Here is a 17,757-nt window from a genome sequence, read left to right on the forward strand (position 1 = left end):
CAGACCTATATAATCCATTTAGTCTGACAACAATCTCCGCTAAGTAGAACTATTCAGATCTTTCATTTGTGCCTGAATTGTACCCAATCACTTTGTCATAGCACATTTATAAATTTTCATGATCGTACTTAAGACAAGTAGCATTTTGTTATTTCTTGAGATACATAATTTAAACTCTATCTTATCTCATTATAATCCAGTTTCTGTATCATAAACATTTTTATTACACATCTATACTCAGTTTCTCTCCAACTCTAAGTGGTTTCCATGCAACAGGGATCTATTAAACTTTACCAGTGCAAAATGCAAGTGTTTTTTAATTTTTTTATTTAAAATTTTTTATTAAAAATCCAACATTGCCATTTAGTAGCAAATAGTGCTGATACTACAGAACAGATGCTAATTTACTATCTGTGGAAAACCATCAGGTTAATGAGAACTTCTCCATATTTCTCATAATTTTTACTATTTCACCTTGGTCATAAGCAGGTGCCTTTGCCTCTCTCAATACTCCTGGCACTTGGAAGATTGTAGGAATACTGATCCCCATAATTCCCATAAGGTACCAAGATGGATAAAAATAAGGGCAAAACCCCTCCATCATCTCCACACTCAGCAATAGTCCCTTAGGATATGGACTGAAGCATAACAGATACCCAGCAACAGAAAAAAAATATGTTTTCATATTAGATACTCTACTTTTTTGTAGACATTCAGTCTCTAATACAATTGGGATTTTTTTTCTTTCCTGTTTAAGATCAATTGTATAAACAAATTCTCTTTGGTCAAAAGATCAAATAATGAGAAATATTTTTAAGGCTTGGAAACCTGTAATTTTACAACTAAGTATTTTACCATTTATTAGGGAAAAAGGCATAAATACAGATTGTTAAAGAACTCTTTTTAATCTATGAAAACCTGTATATAAAATACTTTGTCAGCAAAAGCTCTGGTAAGTTGCCCAGCAAAAAGATATCATTACCAATGTCTCCAAATAATAGTAGCTTTTACAGCATAAACATGTAAATAAAACAGAGATAAGTTTGCCTGTTCTGGGACCCTAGTATGTGTTACCAAGTTTCTTATTACTGCCACAAGTGGATCTGGCCTCCAACATTTAATAAACTAGAACAAAAACAAATAATGGGTACAAAGTGGTGGTTTTATTGTGTCTTCTGTTATTCCAATTTCAATTTACTTCTCCCTTCTCACGTACTGTGCTTAAATTAAAACAAAAATAGAACATAAGGTAGTAATAAAAAGAAAACTACTTCTTGTCTGTGCTATTAAGAGTACTAACAGGTTTTTATAGAAAAAAACTGTTTTGTTTTCAACCAATCTCAAGATTGAAAAAACTGGCTCTTCTAACTAATATGCCAGTCATATTTGGTAACACGGGCATTTAGTTTTGAGAATGAACGCAATGGCAGCAAACATACAGTCCTGTCAAGAAATTAAAAGCAGAGCTATTACCTTGGCGAGTTTTTGCTTTGTTAGTGGACCTCAGTGTCAGTCCCCTCACATATTCAGCGACTTCCTCAATGAAAAGAGTTTATTGCAAAACCCCTCCCCAAGCCGCCCAAAAAAAAAAAAAAAATAAAACTCACCAACAACAACAGATCCTTTTGCACTGAAACACAGCACAGGTCTCCACATTCTACTAAAGGTCATTTTTTCCTTTAAATTGCATTGAGTAACCTCTTCCTATCTACTGCTCATACAACATTAAACTTCCCAAAAACATGTTGTGGCTTATCTAGCATCATGGAAAAAAGAAAAAAAAACAATCTACAGTTTGTTGTGGTTTAAGCCCACCCAGCCAGCAACAAAGCACCACACAGTGCTCACTCCAAGCCCCTGCCCCCATGGTGGGATGAGGAGGAGAAAATATAACAAAAAGCTCGAGGGTCAAGACAAAGGACAGGGAGGACTCACTCACCAATTATAGTCACACGCAAAAACCAGACTCAACTTGGGGAAACAATATCAACTTAACTTAAAACACCACCACCACCACCCCCCATTTACCAACTAAATCAGAGTAGGACAATGAGAAATACAATTAGATCTTAAAAAACACCTTCTTTCCCACCCCTCCCTTTCTTCCCAGGTTCTACTTCACTCTCAATTTTCTCTACCTCCTTCTCCCTCAGAAGGACAGGGGGATAAGGGAATGGGAGTTGTGGTCAGTTTGTCACACGTTGTCTCTGCTGCTCCTGCGTCCTCAAGGGGAGGACTCCTCGCAGTCTTCCCCTGCTCCAACATGGGCTTCCTCCCACGGGAGACAGTCCTCCATGAACTTCTCCAACACGAGTCTTGCCCATGGCTGCAGCTCCCCACGAACTGCCCCAGCAGATTCCTATTTCCCCCTGCTAAGTCTGTAAAACTTCAATTAAATATTTGTTTTCTATAATATCTGTATTGCATTATTTGCAAGTTGCTCACCATAACTTAGGAAGTTAACCACATAGATTCTAAAAGCCAGTACTTCTTCACACTGCTTGTTTTGGAGAGAAGGGGGACAAAAATTGAAGTAGAAGACAGAAAACCGATGAAGAATTCTTCAAGTGTCACCACCAGAGATAAAAATAATCTTCCACTCCTTCTAGCAGAAAAAAAATTGTCCAAATATACCCTAAGCCCAAGCAGGAGGACAGGAGGGAAAGGAATTTCTAAAGCTACAGTCCGCAGCATAGTAGGAAAAGGTCATACCATACCTTAATCCTAGCTCAACTGTACAGAGAAAAGACTTCAGAACAAAACTTCAAAATACAGCAAAAATATCCAAACAAATTAGAAACTGAAGCCCAGGAAATAAAGCACATATTTGAAAAGGCAGCAGCAATTAGTATATCTAGAAATGCCGCATCCCTTTAAAATAAATAACACCCATTACTGTTTCTCTAAAAAATTTGTGAGTTTTGCTTCAAGAAAGTAATGCACCTATTTCTCATCTGTATATTGGGCTAATGCAATTAACTTCACTATTAACACAGAGTATTCACAACAAAGGATTTCTAAGTGAAACAAAGAGAATAAATTACTAATGCCAGATAACTTCTACTTTTTACTTGACGTGAAAAAATTTTAAAAAAAAAAAAATCAGTGCAAATTTTGGCATTAATTCACAAAACTGTTGCTGAAATAGGCCCAAAGGCATCGTCCTGCTAAGGCAAATCCAGATCACTGCATTATTCTTATACAGCTGGTGAACCACAGCGGCTGGTCACTACATTCACTTGCACAGTTCTTTCCCTACACAAAGCAACAGCACCATTTGAAAACAAAAAGCCCGTAATAGCAAATCTTTCTTTTCTACTACTGTGAAGCATTGCGGCGGGTTGACCCTGGCTGGATGCCAGGTGCCCAAAACTGCTCTATCACTCCCCCACCTCGGCTGGGCAGGGGAGAGAAAACATAACAACAGGCTCGTGGGTCAAGATAAGGAGAGGGAGATCATTCAGCATTTACAGTCACAGGCAAAACAGACTCAACTTGGGGAAATTAGTTTAATTTATTGCCAATCAAAGCAGAGAAGGGTAATGAAAAATAAAACTAAATATTAAAAACACCTGCCCCCCACTCCTCCCTTCTTCCTGGACTCAGCTCTACTACCGATTTCTCTACCTCCTCCCCTCTCCAAGCAGTACAAGATGATAGGGAATGGGATTGCGGTCAGTTCATCACATACTGTTTCTGCTGCTCCTTCCTCCTCAGGGGGAGGATGCCTCACACGCTTCCCCTGCTCCAGCATGGGGTGCCCCCCATGGGAGACAGTCCTCCATGACCTTCTCCAAAGTGGGTCCTTCCCACAGGCTGCAGTTCAGGAACTGCTCCAGTGTGGGTCCTTTCCATGGAGTGCAGTCCTTCAAGAACAGACTGCTCCAGCATGGGTCTGCCATGGGGTCAGAAGTTCTGTCAGCAAACCTGCTCCAGCATGGGCTTCCCAGGGGGTCACAGCCTCCTTCAGGTATCCACCTGCTCTGCCATGGGGTCCTCCACAGGCTGCAGGTAGACATCTACTCCACCATGGACCTCCACAGGCTGCAGGGGGACAACCTGCCTCACCATGGTCTTCACCATGGTCTTCACCACATGTTGCAGGGGAATCTCTGCTCCAGCATCTGGAGCACCTCCTCCCCCTCCTTCTTCACTGAAGGTGAAGAAGGCACTCTGGTGTCTGCAGAGTTGTTTCTCTCACATATTCTCACTCCTCTCTCCAGCTGCCATTACTCTTGCACAGTAACTTTTCCCTCTTCTTAAATATGCTATCCCAGAGGCACTACCACTGTTGCTGATGGGCTCAGCCTTGGCCAGCAGCAGGTCCGTCTTGGAGCCAGCTGGCATTGGCTCTGTCGGACATGGGGGAAGCTTCCAGCAACCTCTCACAGAAGCCACCCCTGTAGCTCCACTCAGCTACTAAAATCTTGTCACGCAAACCCAATACAAGCATAACCTTTAAGAACAGAAACATTAGAAGAAGGATCACATGCTGTGTTGGGTTCATGTGGCAAGGTTTCAGTAGAGAGGGGGCTGCAGGTGTGTTCCCAGTGGATACGCCCCGAAGGGAGCTGCAGCCCATGAAGAGGACCCACACTGGTGCAGGGGAAAAGAGTGAGGTGGAAGGAGTGGCAGAGAGGAACTGCTGTGGACAGACAGCAAAGCTGAAGGCTGCACTATTCGGAGAAAAAATAGCCAGAGAAGATGTTATCCAAATTATACTAAGGAATCTGAAATTTGATATGGTGAGGTACAGTTTTAGATGTAAATAAGCACATGTTCAGTTAGTCAGCATTAATCACTTCTATACACAGAACTAACAAAACCTGTGACAGGCTGATCTCTAACTGCATCTACTCATTGTTGATCGAGATATAGAGTAAAAAGGTCCAAATTTAGAGTGATAAACATAATGACACTGAAGCACACACAAAAAAATTACAAGACAGTTACCTGAATAAAGAACCATATCTTGTAAATAGTTTTAAATTATTTGGTAAGTGCTAAGACTCCATTAGTTGATATTTAATACAGTAAGAATATTTTTATTTGTGAGCAAGCACTAGGAAAGTGAGATACCTACAGTATGTAATTACCACAAACAGCTTCATAAAACTAACTAGAATAAGTTGCATTTTATTACTTCAAAATTGGTCAAAGTTACATGTTTTCCCAAGTGCTCCAATTAATTTCTGTTCTGAACTACTGAACTGTAGCAGAGCTGGCAACTATACTGTACAGAATGAATTGGAGATGTGTGCAGCTTGATTTCAGAAAGTAATGCAAATAAACTTGTAATTGCCTCCTCACTGTCCTGAATAACAAGGTAGTGGATGCAAAGATATTTCCATCCGTTTTCCTGCTAGTGATCATTCTAGAATACATAATTTCATCACAGTGCACAGAATTAGCAAACTACGGAAGTGTAAATATTTGCATGGAGGGACGGTTTGAGAAAAAGATTACCGTTTCAGAAAAAAAAACGCTAAACCACCCCTCTCAAACATTCACAAAGTATAAAATGAAACTTAGAAGCAGTAGTGACAAAGCTTTTAATATAACTATGATATAAAATTAAAATAATCTGAATTTTTGATATGTTAGACTTTAGATACAGTTGCTATCTCTGTTCAATATATGCCAGAAAATTCCTGTTGAGCAGAACAAACAGTATTATTATTTGGAAAAAGTTTATTAGTAGCCTAAAAACAACATGAATCCCATAAGTTATATTTTATTCATGAATAAGAGAATATAGTTGTTTTCCCACTCATATTTCCATAGTGAAGAGCAAATCTACTGCTCAAAGAGTGTCCTGCAATTGTTAGACACAGTCCTAGGAACAATGCTAGGAAAAGCCATTAGCGCGCTTTTCCCCCTGCTCCTCCATTCTCCTTTTTTGGAATATCATATGTTTATAAAGAATATCTTAATAGACATCCTTCAAATGTAAACACTTCCATAACTGCAGTCTCAGAAAACCATACTGCATACTGTATGTCAAGCTATATAAACTACACCTTAACTCTGTACTCAGGAAAGAATAATTACCTAGACAAAACGAGACAACAGATGCCCTAGCTGCCCCTCAGTCCTCCCCCACACTTCTTAATTTTTTTAATTGCTCTTGCCCACTGTATCATAGGTACTAACAATAACATTCCATTTTCAGTGCAGGACTTGAAATTTAAAAAATGTAAAGCAAATGTAATGTTGAATATATTTCATCGGGCAGACTTTTGGATTTGAGCTCCCATTTTGTTGTGGACCAGTGCTATTTAACATCTTTCTTGGCAACATAGACAGTGGGATTGAGTGCACCCTCAGCCAGTGTGCCAATGATTCAAGGCTGTGTGGTGCAGTGGACACACTGGAGGGAAGGGAGGCCATTCAGAGGGACCTTGACAGGCTGGAGAGGTGGGCCTGTGCAAACCTCGTGAAGTTCAAAAAGGCCAAGTGCAAGGACCTGAACATGGACCGGGGCAATCCCAAGCACAGATACAGGTTGGGCAATGACTGGATTGAGAACAGCCCTGTGGAAAAGCGACCTGGGGGTGCTGGTGGATGAAAAACTGAATATGACCCAGCAATGTGTGCTCACAGCCCAGAAAGCCAATGGCATCCTGGGCTGCATCGAAAGAAGCGTGGCCAGAAGGTTGAGGGAGGCGATTCTGCTCCACTACTCTGCTCTGGTGAGACCCCACCTGCAGTACTGCGTCCAGCTCTGGCATGCCCAGCACAAGAAAGACATGGACCTGCTTGAGCAGGTCCAGAGGAGGCCACAAAGATGATCGGGGGCTGGGTCACCTCTCCTATGAGGACAGGCTGAGAGAGTTGGTGTTGTTCAGCTTTTAGAAGAGAAGGCTTCAGGGAGACCTTCTAGCGGCCTCCAGTACTTAAAGGGGGCCTACAGGAAGGGGGGGGGGGGGGGGGGGGGGGAGGAAGCTCTTTATCAGGGAGTGTGGTGATAGCACAAAAGGTAACAGTTTCAAACTGAAAGAGGGGAGATTTAGATTAGGTATTAGGAAGAAATTCTTTCCTGTGAGGATGGTGAGGCACTGACACAGGTTGCCCAGAGAAGCTGTGGATGCCCCCTCCCTGGCAGTGTTCAAGGCCAGGTTGGATGGGGCTTTGGGCAACCTGTTTTAGTGGGAGGTGTCCCTGCCCACGGTAAGGGAGTTGGAACTACATCATCTTTGAGGTCTGTTCTAACCCAAACCAGTCTCTGATTCTGTGATTCAAGTTTGCCAGTTTTTTGACCATATGGGCATCTTGGTTCCCCTTTGTTGCCTTAATCATTGGTACCATGCAACCTTCATAATCCCCTAGGAGTTCAGTAAACTTTCTTTCCTAGAGTAGTCTCAGTGAAAATGTAACACAGAAGTAACAGGCTCTGCCAAAAAGGGTTGCATACACTTAAACTTACCACTGGCAATGCCCAAAGTCAGAACTTCGGGATCTAGATGAAATATTTAATGCATATCAGCCCTGTCTTATAGAGTATTCGACAAAAAGTTCAGTGAAGTCTTTTCCAAGTGTCATCATTTGAATACACTTCATTACTAAATAGCTCTATGTAAAAGCACAAATTTAGCTGGTGGAATAGATGGAGGAAGAAAAGGATAGGCATTCACTATTCCCATGCTAACACAATTATGACCAAATTTGACTCAGCCTGTGCCTGCAATCACACACTAATTTGGTCAGAAAGCCTCAAACTTGTGATATACTAAAACCAATACCCACTACGTTAGCATAACAAATACATACATAATACTACAACTGCATATGGAATTTTCAGGTACAAATTCTAATGCACTAATTAGCATTATTCAAACACTGAAGACCCTCACTTTTTGAGACCAGACATCAGTTCACTGAGGAATTCTAAAAGCTATCTAGTCCCTATTGAGTAATTAACAACTAGATGTAAAACAGATGAAGTAAAGGAATAAGAAAACAATAATAATAATAATGGGCAGCACAAACCACAACTATATTCAGTGTATCAGGAGCCTGACTTAAGATTCTGCATGCATGTATTAAAATTCATGGCAAATTTTTTGGACAGATAAAACGGAAACTAATTACCTCTACAAGTGTTTCCAGGACAATCAATCAAACCTAAACAGAGACATGGAACAACTTCAACCAACAGTCAAAAAGAAATTGGCGTCTTGAGCAACAGCAGATAAAAGTACATTTTTCAAGAGTGAGCAGGATGACAGGACATCAGGCAAAGAAAAGCTCTGAAAATGACATACTTATTTTCAGTCTGACAACAAGAGATAACATCCTGACTTGTCAAACAATCAGGACAAAGCAGTTCAACAAGCTGAGAAAACAGTTGTTTGGCAGGATTTTGGATGGACCTTCATGGGAAAAGACTGTTATGTTTATCAAGGCCAAGGAAAAGCTATAATATTTGAAACAGATGAAAGTAAAGACAAGAATTATAAGCTTAAGCTTAACAGTCACCAGAACATTTGGGAGAGTCAGGACCTCTCCTACTCCAAAAGAGCATAGATTTGCACCTTTTCACCATTTGGGCAAGATATTACCACTTGTCTGTAGATAATCAGTAAAAATCAAATGCAGAGAAAAGTAGGCCTCTATGAAATCAATACACAAAACTGAACCATAGAAGAACAGAATTCTGAAATCAAAACGATGACACAGGGACAGAAACTAAACAGTACCAGAGTATTAAAACGTAGAAGATACCCCAAGAGCAAAACAGAGTTTTGAACAAAAAGTTTTGAACGATGGGCAATAGAGGAGATGAGACTAGGCCAAGAAAAATCAGAAGATAAAGTGTCATTAGATCAAATACTTCACGTTGAAGGAAGGAAGGGATGAGAAAAATATCTTCTTTTGCTAGTGCAGAGCAGAATGAAGGAAAGACAACAAGGCAAGAATAAAAAAATCACATTACTACGTTCTGTCAATATTATCCTAGAAAAATCAGTATTGAGGAAAGACAGCAAGAGTTGGATGAAGATCCTCTGCTTGCTTTGCTGTCCTTCTAGCCAATTTCATAAACATGCCTATATCTAACAGGCTCAGCATCTGCACTAATAAGGTATGTCAGATACATCAAGAAGTATTTCACACTTTTACATAAATTCAATCTCTAATCTGGCAGTGATCCTAACCCCACCCTCCCACATCCCCGGCTTGCCATACTGCTATGATACTGGGTTCATTGTAAATCTGTAAAAAGAACTGAACAGAAAATATTAACAACTCACAAAAGCACTGTTTTTACAATATCACTGTTCAGTAAGTACTCATGCCAAACTGTTCACCTTTAGCTTAATCACTTCAGCACATCAAAGATTAACCCAAATATTTGATAATAATGTAATCAATACATAAAAGGTCTGAAGTTAAAGTCTTTTGAGTACTTGGGGAAAAAAACCCAACAGATAACCAACAGAACTGGTCTTTTAATTCAAAAATTCCATCTGATGAATCAAGCCACCATGTAAACTTTACATACTTTCAGTAGAAATAAAATGCCAGATTGCAGGAAGAATGGACAGGACTGGGAAAAATCAGAAATTAGCACTTAAAAACAATTGGATTAATCATTTCTCATCTTTACTATTACTGTGTCAATTATATGTTGAAGATATCAACTTCATCAAGGTAATCAAAAGCTTTGATTAGCTGTTTACTTCTGGAAAGAATTCTGAAAATTGGTTCTTTAGCTTTTCTGCAACATGGGTCAATCAAGAATGATTTATGTAACAGTTTTCAACCTCAAGAAAAGGTGACCTGAGAAGCTGGAACCGAGTAGAGGAAATGCTAAAAAAAAAGGTGCTTTATGTTTACTCTTTCAGCCAAGCATAAGCAAAAAAAAAGAAATAAATAAAAAAATCCTGATTTTCAGTTTTACTGTCATAAACATCAAAGTCCTGAATGTTAAGCTTTCAAACCATCTCAGTTACTCTGTAGTACTGAATTCTGTGTGGATTTCCTTATGAAATCCTTCTGTGCTCCTCTTTACTTCTGGATGCTAATTAAAAAGCTTAGGAAAAAATTTAATTTTGTAGCACTAGGACAAATGAGGAAAAATAACTTACATACGCGTGGCTAACAAACTTGCCTTCCCCTTTGAGAAAGGGGGACTGAAGACTGAAAGAGCTACCCAGCTCAGATGGTATGTTCAGTCTCACCTGAAAGCAGACCTCTTCTGACAGCTACAGATTAACAACTGTCAGTTTGCTAGTTGGTATGCCACTTCTAGAGCTGTTGTGATGGAGACTTAAAAAAAAAAAATCAGCTGCTGTGTATGGCTAAACTTTCACTTGAATCCATAATGACAACTACTTATGCTCCCAAAGGCTACCTTGAAGCATTCCAAGTTTTCAGAGCTGTTGCCAAGATCTGTCGGATCCTGTGATAATACAAATATGCCCACCACCATTCTACTCTGATCGTTTACAAATGTATGGGCAACCATCAAGGACATCACTTTCTCAGGTTTGCTGCATGGTAGGGCTTCCGTATGCATGCAGAAAAAGAATGTGTGCACCACATTAACCCTCCATCTGCAGGGACTGTTCACATGCAAGATCAGTGCAAGCACAGATTTAGAATTACACTGTTTCTATTCCCTTCCAACCCATGCACTTTTGGTGGAAGCTGCAATATAACAAAAATCACGTAAATACTATCTCAACTTCAAAAAAGACAAAAGTATGGCCTTAATGCGCTTCAAAACAATGGTACTTATAAAATGTTATCAGCCAGCATGCTCTAATAATTTTTTTCTTGAAAGTAACAAAGACAAAAGTCTTCCCCCCACATGGAGCAAGGTTGATTAAGTTGCTTGTACACCAGCTACCAAACTGCTTACAGACAGCACGGCTTTTAAGAAAACCAGGAAAAAAACAAGCTCTGTTTAGTTTAATATGTCATAAAACACAAGCTGAACCACTGCAATTCATGAGGCTTTAAAAGTCCCATTAGCAGAGATTTTCACCCTATGAGGAGGGCAGGGACCAGTACAGCCCACCCCCCATTCACAGTACACACTGAGATGTTTCTACTCCTGTCTGCAGATGCCTGTTACAAATAACAAATATGGACTAAAACATCGGCAGAATGCGTATATAGATAAGAAAAAAATACATGTAGAAATAACATTGCAAACCTGTAAGATAACTTTTCTCCCCTTCTCATCCTTCCTCCTCCCAGGAAGGTGGGAACTAACTCCATGACTGGGCACTCCCAATTTCTGCAGTCTCACATCCACAGTATAAAGCAGGCACATTGCAGCTACTTAAGAGTGAAGCCATGACTACTACCTAACTACTTTTAGTCCTGCATCCCGGTAAGTCAGATCATAAAAATTCATATTAACCTAAGGAAAACTTTCCTTTCTTTCACCACCTCCAGTACGTTTTATGGTAAAAAAAACCTCATAGGAAATAGGAAATTATAAACTATTTCAACTATTCTGAGGCCAAGATGTTCCACAACTGCTTTTGACCTAAAGAGGATCCTTTACGTTAGCGAAATATCTCTGGATTCAAACTTGAAGAAACTTTTATACTGTAATCATCACTTCTAAAAAAAAATTCTAAGGAGATTTTACTAGAAGCAGACTGTATTGATAGTGTTCTACCTTGTGCACATCAGTACGAAAAGCTGCTTCATTTTCAGGTTTAACGGGATGACAGTACAATTTCCCTGTAGCCTGGAACTTCTTAGATATTATTATATCTAACTATATAACTTAGATGTAGCTATTATCATAGAAAACTAACAGAAAAGCAATGTATTTCTTATGTGCTCTAGTTACTAATCAGGCAGCACAAAGGTGTGGGAGCACCATTCTGAATCACCTTACAAAATTTTTGTTCACTGAATTCTATAAAAAGTTTTCTCCAAAGATTAAGCTCAAATGTAGAATTAATGTCTTTCATCAGTATTCATTATTTTTATTTGCTTTTATTGAAAATATAAGTAGTAAAATTTTATTGGCATTTGTACCAAGAACTGGTTTCTAAGACTTAGATTCATCTAACGAAGGTTAGAAATGTTACCTGAGAGACCAATACTGTCCAAGGTCTCAGAATAATAATAAAAAAAATTTAAAAGTTTGAAAGCTATGCTTTCTTATAATTAAAGTGAAAGAGGAAAGGATTTGAAAAAAAATACATTCTCTAAGAGGTTTTCATCACTGCAATCCCTTCTCAAATACAATCTCCCACACCCAAGTAAAAACTACTACTTATATTTCAGTAACAACAAATGGTTTGTTAGACAAAGCAAATATAAAAAGAACCTTAGAGAACAGCAAGACAAACCTAATACCAGGTAAGAACCGAACTGCAAAAAGCTAAGAGCTGCAGAGTAACAACCTGAACTTTCCAAGAGCACAAAACTGAGACAGTAAAAGCTACAACCTAGGAGGACATATCAAGTGTTTCTGACTATAACACATGATTTGTCTTTGCTGGAAATCAGAAGCTTGTATCAAAAGTGAATGTGCACATCTGAAGTAAAAATTAAGAATACTGTTGGCTATTAACAGACACTGAAAAAAAACTCTCCACAATTTACAGAGGACCAGAAAATGCACAAGCAAACCCGCTCACCTGTCTTCACTAAAACGTCGACCAACCAAAATTTTACATTTGTCTGGAGGGAGACAAGCTGCTAGCAAAGGGACCGTCCTTAGCACTCGACTTTCCTGTAAAAAAGAAAAGTTACTTTTGAATAAAGTCAAGGAGGGCTTCTGTGAATTGTTAATGTTTTCTATTTACTTTTAAGTTCTTTTGACTGCAGACACAGAAAAAGTCTTACTAGATAACAGATCTACAAGAAAAAATACCCAACTTTGCTGCACTTAAATCATAGTTTGAATTGACAGTATTGAACCTAGCCTTAACTAACTTATGATCACTAGCATAAATTTGAACTAGGCTATCAGTATCAAAAACACCAACAAAACTTTCTAGAATAAACAACAGGCAAAAACCAGCACTAGTGTTACTGTACTAGATTGGGGAGCTAATGTCTCTAGATGAGAAAATGAAGGGAAGGCTTGATTTCCACAAACAGGTGCTAAAAATAAAAGCACGGAGAGTATCAGAATAGACAGTGTGAAATACAAACATCTCCACTCTGCTGTCATTCCACAGTAACCACGACAATGGCACCAACACTGCCATTAGTACTCAGTCTCATGCCATTCAGGCTGTGTTGACCAGGCATCTGCCTACATCTTTGTGCCACAGATGAGGAAAGTGATTGCTATGCCTGGAAGCAGGGGCTCTTCCGATCTCAAAGAGCATTAAAGACAGCTGTGTTGGAGAAGAGCTTCAGAAAGCGGAGGAAGAGAGAAGTACTGCCAGCTGAAAGAAACCATCTACTTCTCAAACAGAGCAATTTTTTTCTGTCCTTTATTTAACACAGCTGGGAAGATGCTAGTTTTTGTCTAGACAAGAAGTATCACAAACTGAGCTTGAATATTTAGGATGTCAATTTTTGTTTTCCCATCAAGGAAGAGGGAGCACAGGTTTATCTTGCATTTAACAATAAGCCAACACAGAAAACTGAATGAAAAGTTTCAGTTTAGTTTATTTATCACAAGAGGAACAGAGGAAGGTTATTAGCTGAAACTAGCAGAAGGCAAGACACTAGAGGTCAGGTGAGGATTACAAAAGCCCTAAATCCAGTAAGAAATTAATTGTTACAATATTCTCAACCTGATTGTCTCATGATTCAGACAATGAAAATCCAAAGATCAGTCCCTAAACCACAGGATTAATAAATGAAAACCCAGGGGGCTTTTGATCTGTCTTTTGATATATGAGCCTTATATCAACAATTCAATATTTGTGAACAAGTAAGGCCTTGATTAGCGCTCTCAGTTCTCTCTGGGCAGCTGTTACCTTCCACAAGTATCAATGTGCAGCTGCCTGCAGCTCTCACATTATCTTGCTACCAAACTGATGCTAAATTAGTTATGTGAAGACTTTTATCACTGTTGCCTAAAACCTTTATTACTTTTGCTTTTTCTGATCCATATCTACTGATCTCCTATAAATAAAACATCACAGAGTTGAAGGAATACGTTGTCCTGCTACACCCACCACCACTTTGCATGGCAGCAACAGCAGCATGATGTCTCCTAGGGATAGACTAAGATCAAAGTACGTGGAGAGTGAAGTGCTACCAGAGGGAGGGAGAAATATCCTCCAAACTACCAAGGATTTCTTCTATCTCAGAAAAGTAGAATAAGCCATCAATGGTGGTATAGTATTATTTGTCTTTATTTCACCACAATTAAATAACATTCCAATTCAATAGCCAGAAGACTCCCTTCTTCATAAGAATGTAAGAAGTGGCAATAAAGGAACTGGAAGAAAATTAATTCTTTGTCTCTGATAAGCAAAAGCAAAAGAGCTGTCATCAGTCAAGGGAAAGTCATTCAACTCTTCCCCCCAATGTCATACCATTACTTCAGAAGTACCTTTCATATCAAATAAAAATATTCTCTTACCAACAGGAAAAATGGAATTTTCCAATCTAAAAAACAACCCACATTTACAGGAAGACAAAACTCAAAATTCAAAGCTGAAAGGAATTGTTTGAGAACAGAAGCTTAAGAACTGCTGAGTCAAACCAACATCAAAGGTTTCAGCTGGGTCAGAGTTAACTTTCTTTTCCCTTCTTAGTGGCTAGAATGGCGCTGTGTTTTGGATTCAGTGTGGGATTTGGTATGAGAAGAATGCCGATAATATACTGATGTTTTTAGTTGTCGCTAGGAAATAAAGGACTTTTCAACTTCCCATGTCTTGCTAGTGTGCAAATGCACCAGAAGCTGGGAGGGAGCACAGCCAGAGCAACAGGTCCAAACTGGCTAGTGGAATATTCAATATCATACAACATCATGCTCAGTATAAAATGAGGGTTACCCAGGTGACTGGCTTTCTCTTTCTTCTGGGATTGTGGTTTCAGGACTTTCTCCTCCAGGATTGCTAGCCAGACACGGGCTGGGCCTCAGTCAGCGGGTGGAGAGCAACAGCATTGCACATCACTCATTTGTATACTCTATTATTACATTTATCACCATTATTATTTTAATGATATTTTATTTCAATTACTACATACGTTTTATCTCAACCTACAAGTCTCCTTACCTTTACCCCTCCAACTCTCTCCGCCATTCCCCATGCCAGGGGAGGGCAAGCGAGCAGCTATGTGGTGTTTGGCTGCCAACTGGGTTTAAACCATGACAAAAGGTTTCAACTGTTTATAATTTTCTTCAATAAAAACCATCTGTATTTAACTAGACTATATATAACCTATTTGTTATCATATCAGCTATTTTCCATTTACTGGTTTGACAGTGAGCAGTTACTCTCTCCTTTGTTCTTCTCAGTGTTCTAACAGTGATTTGTAACGCTTTGTTTATTCATTATTTGACCACTGAAGTACATAAATAGAAATAGGATTGGAGGATTTATGTGGGGGGTTGACCTTGGTTGGCCTTGAGGTGCCCACCAAGCTGCTCTATCACTCCCCCTCCTCAGGGAGAAAATAAGAAGAAAATTAACTTGTGGGTCAAGATAAAGGCAGTTTAATAAAGAAAAGCAAAGGCCATGTGCAGAAGCAAAGGAAAATAGAAAGATTTATTCTCTACTTCCCATTAGCAGGCAATGTCCAGCCACTCCCTGGGAAGCAGAGCCCCAGCGCATGTCACGGTTACTCCATAAGACAAACGCTGCTTTTCCCCTCCAGCTTTTAGTGCATCATGTCGTATGGAATATCCCTTTGGTCAGCTTAGGTCAGCTGTTCTGGCTGTGACCCCTCCCAATCCCTTGCCCACCCCCCAGGCTACTGGCCTTTGGAGGCGGGGTTTGGAGGGACAGACTCAGCAGTAGCCCAAACACTGGTGAGTCATTAACGTTGTTCTAGCCACAAATGCAAAACACAGCACTATCAGGATTGCTATGGGGAAAGTTAACTCCGTCCCAGTCAGACCCAATGTAACTTACTTCCACATTTGTGGGTTTTTTTTTTCCTTTTCTGGGAATTAGTAGTACTTATGGTCAGCATAGAGTTATCCATCTACAATGACCAGGACAGTTCTAACTAATAAAAATATTTATTAAAGCCAGCAGATATGTATTTCCTCTATTTTTGTTCATAAATTGTTAGGACAATTGGCAAAATTTTTCCCTTATATTTTATTCTTACTGTTCAATAAGGAACACAATACAGAAGAATCATAACAAGCAAGTAAAAGCTAATTGCTGGCATTTGATCAATATATGAATGCATTAAATACACACAGGCTAAGCTTTCTTCTCAGAGGCTTAACATTGGAAGTTCTTACACTTACAGAAAGAAAGAAGGCATCAAAACAGAACAACTTAAACAGATACCCCCTGCTACGCTTTAAGGGTTCTGTCTTGAGTTATACCTATCACTCAGGTTTTGAAAAGTACATAGTGGCTTACACTGTGCTGGAGATCACTCCAAGGACAACAAAAGGCAAAGGTAAGGCAAATGTGTGCAGGGGTTTGTACACCTAGCTAAGCCACTGACCTGACGAGGTTCGTAACAGTAGGCATGAGAAGGGAAAAATGACAAAATTATTTTATTTACTTTTATATCTATATCTATATGCAAACAAGAAAAAGAAATTAGGCTACACAAATAACTCCTTCGCCTTACCTTTCTACTAGTCCTGATACTGAGTTTGGGATACTGGGTTTCTATATACTTAATTTTTAAATTACTCTCATTATGAACAATGGTACACTAACACTATTCAGAAAACAAGTATTTACTCCTCGACATGGAATGCTGAATTCCCTTTAAATTCCTTCACAGAAAAATCTAATTAATTCATGGACCTATTACGCAAAATGGAAGCTGGATGCTAGGATTCCTCACTTGGGATCGGCTGCTCTGTAATTAGTGATTCCTCCCTCCTTCACAGTATCTGACACCTGCACAGGTCCACCTGGCAGCATGGCCTCTGGACAGTAAGAATGTGGAGACAGACTCATTAATCAGAGCACAGAAATGTTTCTCCTGACTTCCTATATTACTGTCTCGCCTGAATACAAGTCTCAATAGCATCATTTGACGATAGCTGGTGGCTTACTTTGCTGCACTGTGGGCTTCCAAAGCCAGTAAATAATGAGGCAAACGGAGGATGACAGTCGGCCCTGATGTGCAGTAGGGAAAGACATTCCCTATCTGCTTAGTTTAATGAGATACTTTTGAAACAGACCCTTAAAAGTGGATCTGTAATAAAATGGTAGACTGAAGGATCAGATAAATTCCAGAAGGCTTATCTGCCTTCAAGTCTGATTGTATTTTCAGTATAAGCAGCTACAGCAAAGGGAACCTATCTTTTGTCAGGTATGCCTCTGTTGTTCTGGAGTCACAAGTATCACCTGCGATCCTCTACGACAAACACTCTCAAAGATGATTGTAACATATTCTTAGCTTCCCACCATTTGTTTGGATTTATCTCTTGTAAGCCAAGTGCCCTCGTATGACTATATACGAGATAATTAAATTTTTCCTCTCAGATGGACTGTCTTCAGATACTTGCAATACTAGTTTATCGTGTGGATTATCACTATGTAACACATATCAATGGAAAAGCTGCATCTCATTGTACAGACAGCTGTTGCGATTACCAAATAATAAAAAGTGTCGATAGCCTTTCAGGACACAGGAATGGTGTATGAAATCTAAAAAGAATCTGCAAGCTCT

At 39.4% G+C, this 17,757-nt stretch overlaps 1 protein-coding gene across 1 annotated transcript in view; it reads right to left on the reverse strand.

Annotated features, from left to right (window-relative positions):
* The window catches only part of DTWD2 (DTW motif tRNA-uridine aminocarboxypropyltransferase 2), a 93,850-nt gene that overhangs the window by 43,450 nt on the left and 32,643 nt on the right, over positions 1-17,757 (reverse strand). Inside the window, exon 5 of the mRNA XM_086480052.1 lies at positions 12,612-12,706. Coding sequence (XP_086336178.1) covers positions 12,612-12,706 — 95 coding nt within the window. The remainder of the gene's footprint in view (positions 1-12,611; positions 12,707-17,757) is intronic.

This window comes from Leptosomus discolor, chromosome Z (assembly GCF_034619465.1).
Source record: "Leptosomus discolor isolate bLepDis1 chromosome Z, bLepDis1.hap2, whole genome shotgun sequence".
NCBI classification, from domain to species: domain Eukaryota; kingdom Metazoa; phylum Chordata; class Aves; order Leptosomiformes; family Leptosomidae; genus Leptosomus; species Leptosomus discolor.